Source organism: Geotrypetes seraphini, chromosome 5 (genome assembly GCF_902459505.1).
Source record: "Geotrypetes seraphini chromosome 5, aGeoSer1.1, whole genome shotgun sequence".
NCBI lineage: Eukaryota > Metazoa > Chordata > Amphibia > Gymnophiona > Dermophiidae > Geotrypetes > Geotrypetes seraphini.
The window spans coordinates 162,025,698-162,042,730 of NC_047088.1; the positions used below are offsets into that span (position 1 = coordinate 162,025,698).

The 17,033-nt window shown below is 44.4% G+C and overlaps 1 protein-coding gene across 8 annotated transcripts in view; it reads right to left on the bottom strand.

Annotated features, from left to right (window-relative positions):
* KANSL1L (KAT8 regulatory NSL complex subunit 1 like) overlaps positions 1-17,033 on the bottom strand; it is a 321,832-nt gene that overhangs the window by 51,788 nt on the left and 253,011 nt on the right. For all 8 annotated transcript variants that reach the window (XR_004539416.1, XR_004539417.1, XM_033944251.1 and 5 more), the window contains one exon: positions 16,198-16,310. Coding sequence is in view for 6 of the 8 variants with exons in the window: in XM_033944251.1 (XP_033800142.1) it covers positions 16,198-16,310 (113 nt within the window). In the remaining 2 variants the exon portion in view is untranslated. The remainder of the gene's footprint in view (positions 1-16,197; positions 16,311-17,033) is intronic.

Here is a 17,033-nt window from a genome sequence, read left to right on the forward strand (position 1 = left end):
TCCAGATGTGCTCCCCAAGCATAAGTTGACTAGTCAGGACTTTCTGATGAGGAGGCATTTGAAAAAACATACCTCTGAAGAGATTGAAAGATTGCATCCACCAGTGAAGAGATTGTCGATATGAGGAAGTCACTGCAATATGCTGTGAGAGTGGGTCAAGAGTCTGTGACCACTGAGAGGCTAGGGTCCATTGAGGAATCCTGATGTGTAGTCTCACAAAGGGAGTCACATGGACTGTTGATGCCATGTGTCCCAGAAGAGCCCTCATGTGCCTTGCTGAGAGAGATTAAAGCTGGGCAATCTTTGGCTTTTTCGCCGGTGCCATTAGTGCCGCAGCCCACTCCAAAGAGGATGACTGAAGAAGAGAAACCCCTGGATTGTGGAGCAAGTCGCATGAAGGGTCGTTGTATGGCCGGCATGACTGGACTCAATGCCTTAGTGGCCTGCGACCCTACCTGGGAAGCTGGTAATTTCTTCACTGGCTTACTGGATGAAGCAGTAGGCCGCGATGCTGGTGTGGAAGGTGGTGCCGAAGAAGATCTTGGTGCCATGGAATGGGGTGCCTTGGCTGTTGGTGCCGCACACTTCAGTGCCTTTACTTTCGGTGTCGTAGATGTCGAAGGACATGGAGATTTGTCTCCTTTCATTGTGACACCAAAAAACTGTTTCTGATGTATTAGTCGACTTTTTAAGGTGTTCTTTTTTTAAAGAAAGACACCGTGAATAAGAATCAATGTGGTGGTCTGGCATCACAAGTGCGGGTCTGTCACAGAAATCGTCCACTGGCACCTGCCGCACTTCTTGAAACCCGTTAACGTCCAGGACATTAAGTTAGGAAAAACCGCCTCAGCCAAATCAAGGAGAAAGGCTGAGGCAAAAAAAGTAGGCCTCACCGTCAAAACTCAAAGGCAATGAGAAAAAGAAAAGGGTCTTTTTTTTTTTTAATAAGGAAAAAGAAAGACCGGAAAAGAAAGAAAAAATATGTGTGAGCAGGAAGGCAAGGCAAAAAAGTATACCAAACTTTCAATGATGTCACTTTCCAGATTTGTTTTTTTTTTGAATTGCCGCTGCTGGGTCATAGAAACATAGAAATAGATGGCAGATAAGGGCCACGGCCCATCTAGTCTGCCCACCCCAATGACCCTCCCCTACCTTTCTCTGTGAATAGATCCCACGTGTCTATCCCATTTGGCCTTAAAATCAGACACGCTGCTGGCCTCAATAACCTGAAGTGGAAGAGTATTCCAGCGATCAACCACCCTTTCAGTGAAAAATAATTTCCTGGTGTCCCTGTGCAGTTTCCCGCCCCTGATTTTCCACGGATGCCCCCTTGTTGCCGCGGGACCCTTGAAAAAGAAGATATCTTCTTCCATCTCGATGCAGCCCGTGAGATACTTGAATGTCTCGATCATGTCACCCCTCTCTCTGCGTTCCTCGAGTGAGTACAGCTGCAACTTATCCAGCCGTTCCTCGTACGGGAGATCCTTGAGTCCTGAGACCATACGGGTGGCCATTCTCTGGACCGACTCCAGTCTCAGCACATCCTTACGGTAAAGCGGCCTCCAGAATTGCACACAGTATTCCAGGTGGGGCCTCACCATGGATCTATATAATGGCATAATGACTTCAGGCTTACGGCTGACGAAACTCCTGCGTATGCAACCTATGATTTGCCTTGCCTTGGATGAAGCTTGCTCCACTTGATTGGCAGTCTTCATGTTCTCACTGACGATCACCCCTAAGTCTCGTTCTGCTTCAGTTCTTGTTAAGATCTCGCCATTAAGGGTGTAATTCTTGTATGGATTTTGGCTGCCCAGATGCATGACTTTGCATTTTTTGGCATTGAAGCTGAGTTGCCAGGACCTAGACCAGCGCTCCAGTAGGAGTAGGTCGTGCACCATGTTGTTGGACATTGAATTTATGTCTGTTGTGCTTTTGCCCACTACATTGCTTAGTTTGGCGTCATCGGCGAATAATGTTATTTTACCTCGCAGCCCTTCTGCCAAGTCTCTTATAAAGATGTTGAATAGGATCGGGCCCAGGACCGAGCCCTGCGGCACTTCACTGATTACCTCCGTCATTTCGGAGGGGGTGCCGTTCACCACTACCCTCTGAAGCCTACCTCCAAGCCAGTTCCCAACCCATTTCGTCAATGTGTCGCCCAATCCTATAGAACTCATCTTGCTCAGCAACCTGCGGTGTGGTACGCTATCGAATGCTTTACTGAAGTCCAGGTATACGATGTCCAGGGACTCTCCAACATCCAGCTTCCTCGTCAACCAGTCAAAGAAGCTGATCAGGTTGGATTGCCAGATCTCCCCTTATTAAATCCATGTTGACGGGGATCACGTAGATTCTCCTCGTTCAGGATCGTATCCAATTGGCTTTTGATTAGAGTTTCCATTAGTTTGCACACTATTGATGTGAGACTCACCGGTCAGGCCAGTGGTCCATCGTGCCCAGCAGTCTGCTCACATGGCGGCCCTTTGGTCAAAGACCAGTGCTCTAAATGAGTCCAACCTCACCTGCGTTATTTTCCGGTTTAGCAGGAACTTGTCCAACTTTGTCTTGAATCCCTGGAGGATGTTTTCCCCCTATAACAGACTGGAAGAGTGTTCCAGTTTTCTACCACTCTCTGGGTGAAGAAGAACTTCCTTAAGTTTGTACAGAATCTATCCCCTTTTAACTTTAGAGAGTGCCCTCTCGTTCTCCCTACCTTGGAGAGGGTGAACAACCTGTCTTTATCTACTAAGTCTAGTCCCTTCAGTATTTTGAATGTTTCGATCATGTCCCCTCTCAATCTCCTCTTTTCTAGGGAGAAGAGGCCCAGTTTCTCCAATCTATTACTGTACGGCAACTCCTCCAACCCCTTAACCATCTTAGTCGCTCTTCTCTGGACCCTTTCGAGTAGTACCAGTGCTGTACGCAGTACTCCAGGTGAGGGCGCACCATGGCCTGGTACAGTGGCATGATAACCTTCTCCGAACTGTTCGTGATCCCCTTCTTAATCATTCCTAGCATTCTGTTCGCCTTTTTCGCCGCCACCGCACATTGCACAGACAGCTTCATCGACTTGTCGATCAGAACTCCCAAGTCTCTTTCCTGGGAGGTCTCTCCAAGTACCGCCCCGGACATCCTGTATTAGTGCATGAGATTTTTGTTACTGACATGCACCACTTTACACTTATCCACGTTGAACCTCATTTGCCATGTCGCTGCCCATTTCTCGAGCTTATGTCACGTTGCAGATCTTCACAATCCCCCGCGGAAAACACTGAACTGAGGAGCTGCACTACGTCGGGCAGGAAGGCACTTGCGTATGTGTGGTGTGGTCTGTCACAAACTTTCTAAAGTTCTTAAAAGTGGCGATGCACTTGGGACCTTCCATGCTAGGGCTCCGTGGATTACGTCATCCACATGTGAGAATATGCTACCTGCTTGTCCTGGGATAAATAGCTTTACAATAAGTATGTAAAATCATATTGCTCTTTAGATCCATGTTCGCCAGTGATTATGAAATCGGTTCCACCAAAATTTAAATAGGATCTATTTAGCTAGCTAACTTATTTGCTAGAAAATGGTAAGCTTCCATCAAAAGGAGATCATATTATTATTACTCCTATTCCCCCAAATCCCGAAGGATCTATTTCTTCAGTAGCCAATTACAGACCCATTGTGTCCATTCCATTTTTTGTAAAAATTATGGAAGGTCTGGTATATAAACAGCTGTTGAATTATTTGGATCATTTTGGATCACAATCGAGTTTCAGGCCACCGTATAGTACAAGACAGTTTTAGCCTCAATTTTGGATAATCATTGTAATTTCTTCAGTAAGGGTACTAGTGTACTAATACTACAATTGGATTTGAGTAGCGCTTTCGATTTAGTCGACCATAAAAAACTACTGAGGTGTTTGGATGCTATTGGAGTACATGGTAAGGTCCTTAAATAATAATAATAAAAAAAGCATCTAAATTCCCTTTTGGCATAAGACGCTGAACGTAGGCAGCAGGGATTCTAAAAAAAAAAAAAAAAAAAGTCCAAAATGAGGTTATTATTATTTTTTTTTTGAGAATGGCCTACCTCCACCTTCAGCAATCTACTCGAACAGACTGCCACATCTATCCCTACAACACATCCCCGACCAAAAAATCGCCCAAGTCCCAAACACCCAAAACAAGACCTTTTAGGCAAAGGAGGGGCCAGTCCGTCTAAAATCAGGATTCTGTAACCAGCATCTGACAAAAACAAACCAGTTACAGAATCCTGTAACTGCTCCCTCCATGATCGCAGCAGTAGAGATGTCTAATCTCTCCTGCGGTGATTGCGATCCCCCCCCGAACCCCACCGATGCCCGGTAGGAGAGATTCCAAATCTCTCATGCTGGCACCCCCCCCCGAACCAGTAAGAGGGTTCCCAAGCCCTCCTGCCGGCACTCCCACCCAAACCCACGAACACGGCAGGAGGGATCCCAAGCCCTCCTGCCAACACCCCCCCCCCTGAATACTGGCAAGAGGAAGCCCAAGCCCTCCTGCCGAAGACCAACCTCCACGGACCCCCCCCCACCCCTTACATCCCCCCACTAACCTGAAAGTTGGCTGGCCGGATGGGTCCTCCGTCTGTCTGGCAGGCCCATCGGAATGGCGGGCCTGCCCCTTCCTGGTGTATTGTGGGATGCACTGGAGAGGAGCCTAGGGCCTGATTGGCCCAGGGGCCTTAGGCAGCTGGTCCAACCGGAATTGGCCCAGTTGCCTAAGGCCTCTCCTATGGGCGGGGCCTTAGCCACATGAGCCAACCGAATCTTTCAGGTTAGTTGGGACGGACCCTGTCTGGGGTAGTGATGGGGGTCTTGGGTAGTAGGGGGGCAGAGTGCATTTGGGGTAGTGTCTAGGGAGGTTGGTCTTCCAGCAGGAGGGCTTGGGCTCCCTCTTGCCGGTATTCAGGTGGGGGTGGGGGGGGGTTCAGCTGGAGAGCTTGGAATCCCTCCTGCCACGATCACGGGTTCAGATGGGGGTTCAGCTAGAGGCCTTGGGATCCCTCCTGCTGGTTCACGGCAGTTAGGGGGGGTGCCGGCAGGAGAGATTGGGCATTTCTCCTGCCGGTTCATGGCAGTTCGAGGGGGTGTCAGCGAGAGAGATTGGCCATCTCTCCTGCCAGGGCGGGGAATCGCGGTAGGAGAGATTAGGCATCTCTCCTGCAACGATCGTCGCGGTGGGGGGTGGACAGGTTGCCTGGGCTGCTGAGCTGATCACGGCAGCGGCGATCAGTTCAGCAGCCCCTATTTGTAACTTATACCTGTTTTGACTTGGTCTAAGTCAAAACGTATAGGTTCCGTCTGGCAACCTGTCAAACCTTTTTGGTTATGGCTGCCAGATAACAGTCTAGGTTGGCCCACCTGCCGCCATATCCACTCCTCCCAAAACACCCCTTTTCGCTTTAGGCGTTCAGAGGCAGGGTAAAGGCTTAAGCTGGTTTTAGATATGTCTAAAACCAGCTTTGATTATCTGTATTTGGACGATCTGTCTTTTTGATCATCCAAGTACCGATTTAGGCCACTTTTTGAACTTTTTTTTTTTTAAACTATGAGCCCCATAATCTTTTGTGAACCGCATAGAACTTAGTGGTATTTGTGGAATAAAAGTGAGTTTTGTGTTATGTTTTATGTAGAGGAGGCTAAGCCAGAGGTTCTCTCCCCCTCATGCAATATGCAGCATGTGGGACATGGACGATCCTCAGACGGCTATCCATCGCAAATCCAGAATTAATTCAAGGTATTCTGGCCTGGTGAGTCTATCACACCTCGTTTTAAGCAAAATCGAGGTGTTTTGAGGCAGACAGAGGCTTTTATTTTCAAATTGGGAAATTCAAACAGCTGCCATGGCAGCAATTTTAGCACCAAAAATGGCCTGACGGAGCTACACTGGGGTCCAAAAATCAGCAATTTTGGTATTTTAGAGGTGGGAGAAACTAACTCTAACCCCACAACCCCCCCTCCTAAAAATAAATCAAAAAAATTAACACCCCCCTCCATTTTTTTTCCCCGGCTGTCAGCCTGGGAGCTGCAATTGCAGAAGCTGTAAACAGTTTTCAGGGAGAAATTCTGCCTCAACATGCCTGTAATCTGGACTGCTTGTGTCTTTGGACAGCCTCTTGGGCCCAAGAAGCTGGTTGGAGACCTCAACACCCACCAGATCTCACGCATGCAAACAAGGGAGGAAGCAGTTGGCCCCGATCCTGGAAAAACCACTACAGAGCCACTAAGCCTGTGCTCAAGCCACTGTGGATGAACCTGGGGCAAGCCTTGCTCCTAAGGGAACAGTCCCTAAGCCCGCAAACATTTAGTACAGACTAGAGAGTTGCGTGGGGACAGAAATCCCACCCGTCCCCACCAAAGTCTCACCCGTCCCCATGAGGAATCCCACCCGTCCCCGTGAGTAATCCCTCCGTCCCCACCCGTCCCCGCGAGGAATCCCCTCCGTCCCCGCGAGGAATCCCCTCCGTCCCCGCCTGTCCCTATAAACTTCAGAAATAGTTATTTCATTTAATTATGCTACTGAATTAAAGGCTCTGGTAGAAACCCATTTACAAATAAGCAAAAAGACTTTATTAATTTGGAAATATTAATTGGGAAGAATACATACTTTGTAAACGGGTTTCTACCAGAGCCTCTTTTGTTTATAAATTTTTATCAACACAACTAATATACTATTTTATCCTGAAGCAAAAAAAAGAAAGAAATAGAATTCTTTTCCTACCTTTGTTGCCTGGTTTCTGCTTTTCTCATGTTCTCATTCAGTTCCTTCCATCCACTGTCTCTCTTCCTTCTGCGTCTTCCATTTGCTCTGTTACTGTGCCTCTCCCTTTCTCCCCCTTCCAAATTGGTCTGGCACCCATCTTCTGCCCTCCGCTCCCCCCATAGTCTGGCATCTCTGTCTTCTTCCCTGCCAGCGTCTTCTCCCCACTCTCTCTTCCCCATTTCCTTTCAGCGTCCTTCTCCCCCCCATCTTCCCCATTTCCTTTCAGCGTCCTTCTCCCCCCCAATCTTCCCCATGTCCTGTCAGCGTCCTTCTCCCCCCTCTGTCTTCCCCATATCCTTTCAGTGTCCTTCTCCCCCCTCTGTCTTCCCCATGTCCTTTCAGCGTCCTTCTCCCTCTCTGTCTTCCCCATGGCCTTTCAGCGTCCTTCTCTACCCCCCGTCTTCCCCATGGCCTTTCAGCGTCCTTCTCCACCCCCCCATCTTCCCCATGTCCTTTCAGCTTCCTTCTCCACCCCTTTGTCTTTCCCTTGTGCTTTCAGCGTCCTTCTCCCCCCCCCGTCTTCCCCATGTCCTGTCAGCGTCCTTCTCCCCCTTCTGTCTTCCACAAATGCTTTCAGTGTCCTTCCCCCCCCCCGTCTTCCCCATGGCCTTTCAGCGTCCTTCTCCACCCCTTTGTCTTCCCCAGTGCTTTCAGCGTCCTTCTCCCCCCTCCTTCTCTCCCGCCCCGGGTGCAGCACAGCCGGCCAGGTCCCCTTACTTTTGTGGCGCTTCCCCGACCGACCGACCGACAACAGCCCCGGTCTGACAAACCTCCCTGCCCTTAACCGTGAATCTAAATTTCCTTCTTACAGCTGCTGTAAGAAGGTAATTTAGATTCGCGGTTAAGGGCAGGGAGGTTTGTCGGACCAGGGCTGTTGTCTGTCAGTCGGGGAAGCGCTACAAAAGTAAGGGGACCTGGCCGGCTGTGCTGCACCCGGGGCGGGGCGGACCGCCCCCCTCCCTTGGTAGCTACTCGAGCCGCGAGGCTACTCCTCCTTACCTACCCTGCCTGCAGCACAGAGCCGAACGGAAGTGTTCCCGACGTCAGCGCTGACGTCGGAGGGAGGGAGGGAGGGCTTTGTTTGTGCTGCAAGCAGAGAAGGTAGGGAGAAAAGCCCCGCGACTTAGTACATCCAGCCCCGCAGGAACCCCGCAACCCTCGGAGGCGTCCCCACGGGATCCCCGCGACCCTAGGGGGCGTCCCCACGGGATCCCCGTGACCTGAAGGGGGAACCCACGGGATGCCCGCGGGATTCCCGTCGTCCCCGTGCAGCTCTCTAGTACAGACTGTCCAAGTGGGTGCACTGCAACATAGTCTGCCCCTTGGAAGCAGACCCTCAACCTTAGTGTCTGTGCTCTGATAAGGGAGGGGGGAGGAAAGAGAGAGTCCTGTACAGGTATACAGGTGAAGAGTTTAAGTCCTCTATGAAAGAGGTGAAGAGCCCCCTGAAATCCCCTAACATAATGGGCCAACATTATTAAAGGCCTAAGATGGCTGAGAATGCTCTGATAAAGCTGTCAGCCTTTGCACAATCTATGCTTGCTGAAATCAGCAAGCCAAGCGAAACTTATTCTTTTACATGGCAACTGGTACCACATCTGCTGTAGTGCCATAAGAACAGGGAAGTGAACTTAAGGATGAGGACATGTCCTGACCAAGAATATAAAAAAATACATTATTTGTAAGATATATCCTGGAATGGGCGGAGCCTTACTGGACCCTTGGCTCAAAATTGCTGCGTTGATATTAAAATGGCATTTGACAGGAATAGGTAGTGATTTTAGTAAACAGGACACGCGTACAGTATGACACAGATAATGTTAACCAATTAATAAACTGATAAAGGTAATGACGTTTGTAAGTGACCAATAAAAACTAACAACATGATATGTGCCAACTTGTCCTCAGGTTATCAAGAACTGTATAAAAGACAGCCTTTGTGATTATGTTGGGAGGACAGACATCCAGGTATACTAGAGCGCTTGAGGCATACTATCTGTCAGTTCCATATGCTGTAAGGATTTGCTCTTGTAACCTGTTATTGATTGTTAATAAAATATATATATTAATTATAACAGCATATTGGGTTTCCGTGAAGTCAGTTATTGAAGGCTGTAAACAGGCAGATTTTCAGCTCTCCTGCAACCAGGGATATCCCAAGATTGAGATCCTTTGTAGCACTGAAAACCTTGCAAATTGCCCCCCCCCAAAAAAAAAAAAAATGAGGAAAAATATAATTGAAAAATAAACCTGAGTAGAAAAGACCAACTCATACCATCTTACTTGTAGAGACAATTGAGAAACTGGAAGACAGCCCAGAGAGATGGGAGGGCAAAAGAATGCTAATGATGTCCTCTATAAAAATTCTTGCAAGAAGGGATTGACTAGCCATAGGTTCAAGAATAGCATGTCTGTCACACTAGAAATACCCAGATAGTTCACTGTGAGTTAAAAAACAACAACAAAAAAAAACAAAACATTGAAACCATCTGTTTTAAGTGACTCTAAAAGTCTAATAATTATCAATTTTCCTAACATCTAATGGTAAAGAATTTCAAAAGGACACTGCCTGATACGAAAAAAAAGAGGACATTAATTTAGAAAACCTAAACCTATTCACAGTGGGGAAACATAAAACTTGGTTACGTAGACAATCTGACATACAATCCTATTTACCAAACCCACCAGATATGAGGGAGCCTCTCCATACAAAATTTTAAAAACCAATTCCCCAGTTTTAAACTGTACCCTTGCCTCAACTGGCAACCAGTGAAGTTTTTTCATAAAAGGAGTCACCAATTCAAATTTATTGAGTGAGAAAATTAATCTGTCTATTCTGCATAATCTGTAAAACAATCAAGAGTGGCTTTTGTACAACCAGAAAAGGCTAAATTACATTGCCATTTTGTACAATATTTCAAAATAGATATTTCAATGTGGAAATAAATTGTAAAAAAGTTTTCTTCCTAGTCAACTATCAAGGTTTCGTAATTATGCTTATTTAGAAGTCTTTTTTTGCTAAGCTGCAATAAAAAGTGGCCTTAACGTCCCCTTACGCGGGCTTTCCCTGCACTCTAAGGCCATTTTTTTTTTTTTACCACAGTCATAAAATGTTTTTCTATTTACTTCATTAATGGCTGTGCACTAACGTTGCCATTAGCATGCGGCCATTGTTTTAAATAGCCACCTGAGCACATATCATCATCGATTTTGTAAGAGATAAGGGTTCCTATTTTATCTGTACACTAATCAGTTAGTGTGAAGTAATGTAGATGCGCTAACTGGTTAGCATAGGAACATCCACGCTATACCCAACATGCCCCTCAACAAAAAAATATAAAGTTTTTTTAAAAAACAAACATGCAGTTAGGCCCGAATTCTGTCCTACAGCTGTCTAATCAGCCCATCGGGAGACACGTTGTCTAAAAAAAATGCTCCCCAGGCAGGCTGCCTATACTGAAGGCGCCTCTGGGAGCCTAGGGAGGCCCGCCTAAGGCTAGGTGGTAGCCTTAGGCGAACCTAGGCGGCCCTACGCATCTTTCTAGTAGAGCGGGAGACGCTTAGAATGTAGGCCAGCAAAATGCTGGCCTACATTGTAAGTAGACGCGGCCGTTATATTTAATCACAGCAAGGGATCTCCCTACTGAGATTAGTATAGCGGTTACGGCGGCCAGTCTCCTCTCCCCCACCCCCTAAATGAACAAAGAAAGAGGGATGCCCAATCCCTCCTGCTGAAAGACCCCCCACCCACCCCTGATGATCGCCGGCAGGAAGGTGCTCAATCCTTCCTGCCGGTAGACTCTGCTCCCCTGAAGATCGCTGGGAGTCCAATCCCTCCTGCCAGACCCCCCCAACAAAACACCCCAACCTCCCCTCCCTGGACCCCCCCCCCACACTTACCAGCAAGTTGGCTGGCCGGGTCCTTGCATCGTCCAGCCAGCCTGCCTCCGTCCAAATGAGGCGAGCCCACCCCGCCCGTACTCAACCCACATATTTCAAAGCTACCACAGGGCACCCGAGTACGCCTCGTTTTTGCTGTGTTAGGCACATATTAGCTCCTTAATAATTTTAAATGTACTTGTATCACTTAGCTCTTAAAGTTGGCATGAGGGAAAACAATGAAAACACTAGATTTAAAAACGGGCCAGGTCAGATGGGGAGAATCTGGAGAAGTTCCCCCCTTTCATAAAACTGCCCAATACATTTTTATGGGAGAAGTACCCTGGGTTGGCTGGGGATGCTATCAGGAGGATGGGTATGGGTGAACAGCATTCATAGATCCTGAGGGAGAGCTGTGGCGCAAAGAGTAATGCCTGATGGCTACATATTTTTATATAATGTGTCTTATGGTAAAATACCTATCTAAAGCAAGATATAACCATCATCCAGACTCCATCTTAGTTCTAGAAGGAGCCCTAGAGCATAGCTTCTGGTCATGGGAACACTGCTGCAATGACCAAAGTAGGATCAATGAAGGGTGACATTATGGGGGTCAATATTCAAAGCAATTTAAATGTCCAGAAATGGCACCTGGACTGTTAAATCACTTGCTTAGGGTTAACTGTCCATATTTAACGCACTTAACTGGACAGTGCTACTGAAAATGACTGTTGGTATCCATAGCGAAACTGGTTATTTTGGGGACATTCCAGGGGGGCAGAGTCAGCACTTAACTGGCCAAGGTAATTGCATAATAGGACTGCATAAAAGTCAGTTCTTTCTTTATGTGGCTTGGCATACCTGGTTAAGTGCTGAATATCACACTTAACTGGCTATATTTTTCGCCAGCTCCATATACCCAGAAATTCCAAACTAGAACCTAGATACGGCCTGGACTGAATTTATGAGTATAACGCCAGTGGTGGTCAGCAAAACGTTGACTGCCACTAGCTGAATATTGGGCCCTATTAAAATAGGGGGAAAGGTTCAAAGAACTGGATACCAACCATGGTTCCAATTGAGCTAGAAAAAACATTACGATTTAAAAATTCCTGCATTTCCAAACGATTACATAAAAACTCCTAAACTGAATGGTTTATTATCAAACAATTTCAATCATCAGTGCAATCCAAAGCAATACAGAACTGTGTATAATTTCTATGGTGCTATTACAATGCACCAAAACTTTTAAATATAACGTTATATCATAAAAGTATCATAAGCATCAAAAGAAGAAAGGTGCAACTACCCAGCCTAAATAAATGTCCCCAAAATCTTTTAATCTAAAGTCTCTAAACCCTGTCTTTGGATTGGTGTAGTACTTCTTTTTGTAGCTGAGGCCTCATTTTTGAGGAACTATGTCACTTACATCAATTCTTTATATCTCATCATCATCAAGTTTTCTTGGCAGAATACATAAGTAGATTGCTGGATCTTTCTTCTGCACAGCATAAATTTGGTTTTGTTGCTGTTTTTGAATCAAACGCAATCTTCCGCCTATAACAAAGCCCATCTGCTATTGCCCGGATGGGTGGTACATCGTTAGTCTGGCATCTCCACTGAAACTTGTCTGCCTTGGAAGACCATGCTGGTAATGAAACTACCAATGGCATAGCTTTCAGCTTCTCAGATGCCCCAGTGGCACAACAAGACCATGTACCATGATGATGATGAACAAAGAATCTTTGTATAGTGCTGGAAGATGGTCCCTTAAGTCGGAATGCACTCACCATGCTACTAGGGAAGAGCTGATAAGTCACCCAGAGTATGCCCAGTGTTTGTGAAGCTGACGGATCAAAGCCACCAGGACGTCCCGATGCTGATGTTGATGGACAGAAAAGGGAAATCAGGAGCTTTAAAGATATTTTTAACATAGGAACATGGAATGTACAAAGCATGAATCAAGGAAAATTGGAAGTTGTTAAAGATCAAATGGAAAACACCAAAATTGATTTGATAGGGATCAGTGAACTCAAATGGACAGGACAGGGCCATTTTCAATCAAACAAGCATTGGATCTGCTACTCTGGTCATGAAACACACAGGAAAAAATGGCAAGGAATTCATCCTCACCAATAAGCTTTCAAGGACGGTACTAAAGTACAATGTTATCAGTGATAGAGTCATGTCAATCCGTCTACAGAGAAAGCCGACCAATGTCACCCTGATCCAAGTATATGCTCCAACGATAGATGAGGAAGATGAGGATGTAGAATTCTACAAACAGCTTCAAAATGAAATAGATCAAACGCTGAAACAAGATCTACTGATTATTATGGGGGACTTCAAAGCAAAAGTAGGAAGTACATCTGATGTAGTGGTTGGAAATAATAGCATAGGAGAACAAAATGAAGCTGGTGAGAACTTGGTACAGTTTTGCAAAACAAACCAACTATCAATCATGAATACACATTTCCAACACCACAAACATTACTAGTACACATGGATCTCACCAAACGGCATGTATTGAAATCAAATTGACTACATCTGCATAGGACAGAGATGGAAATCTGCAGTTTTGACTGCAATGGTTAAACCCGGAGCTGACTGTAGAAGTGACCTTGAGCTTTTGACATGCAAGATCAAAGAAAAATTTCGCAAGGAGATAATTAGAGACCTTCCAAAATATGACATTGAAAACATTCCATCAGACTACAGGATAAAACTAGACAACAGATTTGCCCGTCTTGATACAGGAGCTAGAGAGCCTGAAGAGTTATGGAATGACATGAAAACCTTAATTAGTGATGAAGCTAAAAAAAAACACTCCAGAAGAGAAAAAGCCAAGAAATCGCCTTGGATCTCAGAAGAAATCAGAAAAGTAGCAGAACAAAGAAGACAAGCAAAACTCTTCGGTGATACAGAAAAAGTATCACAATTGAACTGAGTGTTTCAATGTCAAGTTCGGCAACACAACAAAGAACGATATCAAAAGGATATTCGTCAGAAAACTGATTTGGAACATGTAAACAGAAAAACCAGATTAGCATAACAGGAAGTTAAAAGAGTGTGGCATTAATTCCAGCCTCGATTGGGGATACTTAAAAATGCTAATGGAATAATATTGAATGATCCAGAAAGCATTATAAAGAAATTGAAAGAATATAAAGAAAATCTTTACAAAAAAAGCAATGAGGATAACATTAGGAAAATTGAACTTGAAACTGGCGCTGAAGAAAAACCAGATATTTTAAAAGAAGTCATAGCAACAATTAAAACTTTATCAAAAAAACAAGTCACCTGACATCGACAGTAATCCAACTGAATTAATCAAAGGCTCAAAAGATGTTATCATGGCCCTCACTCGACTGTATCAAAAGATTTGGAAGGAGAAAACATGGGCAAACCAATTTGAGATCACTGTTCATATCTGTATCGAAGAAAGTGACACCAAGGACTGTAACAACTACAGAATGATTGTATTAATTCCACATGCCAGCAAAATATTGCTGAAAATAATACAACGAAGGCTACAGTCATACACTGAGCAAGAACTACCCGAAGTTCAGGCTGGTTTCAGAAAAGGTTGAGGAACAAGAGTCATTATTGCCAGAGCTAGTTGGATATTGTAGAAGAGCAAAGAATAAATACCAAAAGCCCCCTATAATTTTGCTTCATCAACTACACCAAAGCTTTTGACTTTGTGGATCATGATAAAATATGGAGACATCTAGCACAAACAATAAAAATAAAATCATTTGCAGTCATGAGAAACCTGAGGCAAGTCAGAAAATTATTCGACAGAAAACAATTCCAACTCTTGGTGCAATCCCTAATCCTAGGTCTTAGACTACTGCAACATACTATATTTCCCCTGCACAGCAACCATGATAAAACAACTGCAAACAATACAAAACACAGCCTTGATTGATCTACTCAATGAAGAAATTCAATCACATCACAGAGGCATACCACGGCTCACATTGGCTCCCAATACAAGCGAGAATACACTTCAAATTTTACTGCCTACTATTTAAAGCAATAAACCGAGACAGCCCAGCCTACTGGAACAATCGACTAATTCAATCCAACTCAACCAGACATAGGAGAACTCATGCACCGTTCACACACCCTACAACCAAAAATGTCAAAAGAAAAAAAAACTGTACGACAACCTCCTAGCCCCTCGAGCTGCCACACTCGACCTCCAAATCTACAACCTATTGACCTCGACCACAGAATACAAAACCTTCAAAAAAGAAATAAAAACCCTTCTATTCAGAAAACACATAAAACCGAACTAACTCAATCAGAAATGACCCAAGCATCACCTGCAACTACTCCATATGTACTTCTAATACCATGACAATTCAGATGTAATCCTTAGCAACTCAAAGAAATGTACAAACTACTCCCTAAATACTTCTAATGTGCTGACAATCCATTTGTAATCCGCCTTGAACCACAAGTTAATGGCGGAATAGAAATCCCTAATGTAATGTAAATGGGAATATCCAACCACAAAACTCAGCTGATAAAGAGCCTCTATGAAAATCAAGAAGCTGAAGTGCAAACAGAATATGGCAACACTGATTGGTTTCCAATAAAATGTGACGTCAGGCAAGGATGCATCTTGTCACCTTATCTGTTCAACCTTTATGGTAAAGCCATCTTCAGAAAAGCAAATTTAGAAGAAGAGAGCATTGGTTTTAAAGTTTGTGGCCGAAATATAAACAACCTGAGCTATGCAGATGATAAAGCATGTCTTCTTTGCTGCTGGTGATGAGTTGTATCTACTGAGAAAACTGAATGCTGAAAGTCATTAACATGGAATTAGAAGTGATCATGAACAAGGAAAATGATGAATATTTTGAGCTTGAAGGCGATTGAAATCCTTTACAATGTCTATTCTATCTCTTGGCCACTTTCATAAATAAAGAAGCAACTAGCAAGAAGAAATAATCCGCAGAATAGCACTAGGTTGCTCTTCAATGAAGGCTCAACAAAGTATTCAAAGGCAAGGAAACAACACTACAGACAAAGATCAAACTTGTCCACGCACTCATTTTCTCAGTGGTCAATTATGGATGTGAAAGCTGGACACTACAGAAAGAAGACAGACTCATTTGAGCTTTGGTATTGGAGAAGGATTTTAGGCATGTTGTGGTCCGCCAAAAGAACTAACAAATCAATTCTGGAAGAGATCAAATTTGCTATGTCAGTAGAATCCCAAATGATGAAGTTACATGTTTGGAAAGATTGAAGCAATCAGTCGAAGAGGGTGACCTGCAATCAGATGGCTGATGTTGAAAAAAAAACATGGGGATGAAGCTGGAGGACCTTATCAGACTAACACAAAACAGATTTCTATTTAGATCTGTAATTCCTCAAGCTACTAGGACTCAAGCACAAGTCAATGGCATTCCACTTACAGTAGTTTGGGAAAGTTAGTGTTAGCAGAATAGTGATTACTATCAAGTCCACAAGTGTTATAATCTTGTGTGAGGCTGGTATACCTACCTGCTGTTCCGCCTGTGCCACCTGCTCTGTTCCCATAAGGACCATCTTGCTTTCTCCTTCTCTTCATAGCACTCATGACGAGAAGAAAAGGCTTCATCAGACAAGTCTTCTACCTATAATTATAAACTGAAGTCAGCCTCTGCCTTGCAAATAAGCTTTAGTTACCATAAGTATGGTCAGGTCGGTAGTACTTCGATATTGTAGTTGTTACTTTATAATCTATAATATGTAAATAGCTTCTATAATCTTCCACACACACCAGATGGTATTGTTTTTCTTTAACTATCACATACCAGAAACAGGAATACTGAAATGCTGTTGATTAAAATCAAGTCGCTTAACTTTCTAGTTCAGCTGATTCAGTGTGTAAATGCCTTATATAATCTGCAGTATCAGTTATGTACTTAGCCTTTTTTATTCTTTCCAACCAAATAGAAGCTGGGTTATCCATCTAAGGGCAAAATAACTGACAATTTAACAAAATGAGATAAAACTTGGCATGTGGGAGGAATTGGTGAAAAGACAGTGAATTCAGAATGGGCCAGGTCAGACCAGGGTTGAAGTCCAACCCCAAAATGGCTCAATCATATGTGCCTTGTTAAGAGGCTTGGGAGTCTCCCCCAGCAAAAAGGTTTTCAATTTGATTCTGATCTTTAATGCTACTATTAATAAAAAGAAAATAAAATTCAATTTTTCTTCCTATGTCTGGTCTTTGAATTTTTATAATCATGTTGGTCCCAGTCTCTGGTTTCTGCTTTCTTCTGCATTTCCTTAACTTTTTTTGACAGTCTCCTGGTCTGTTTGGCATTTCTTCTCTTTCCATGTCCATTGTTCAG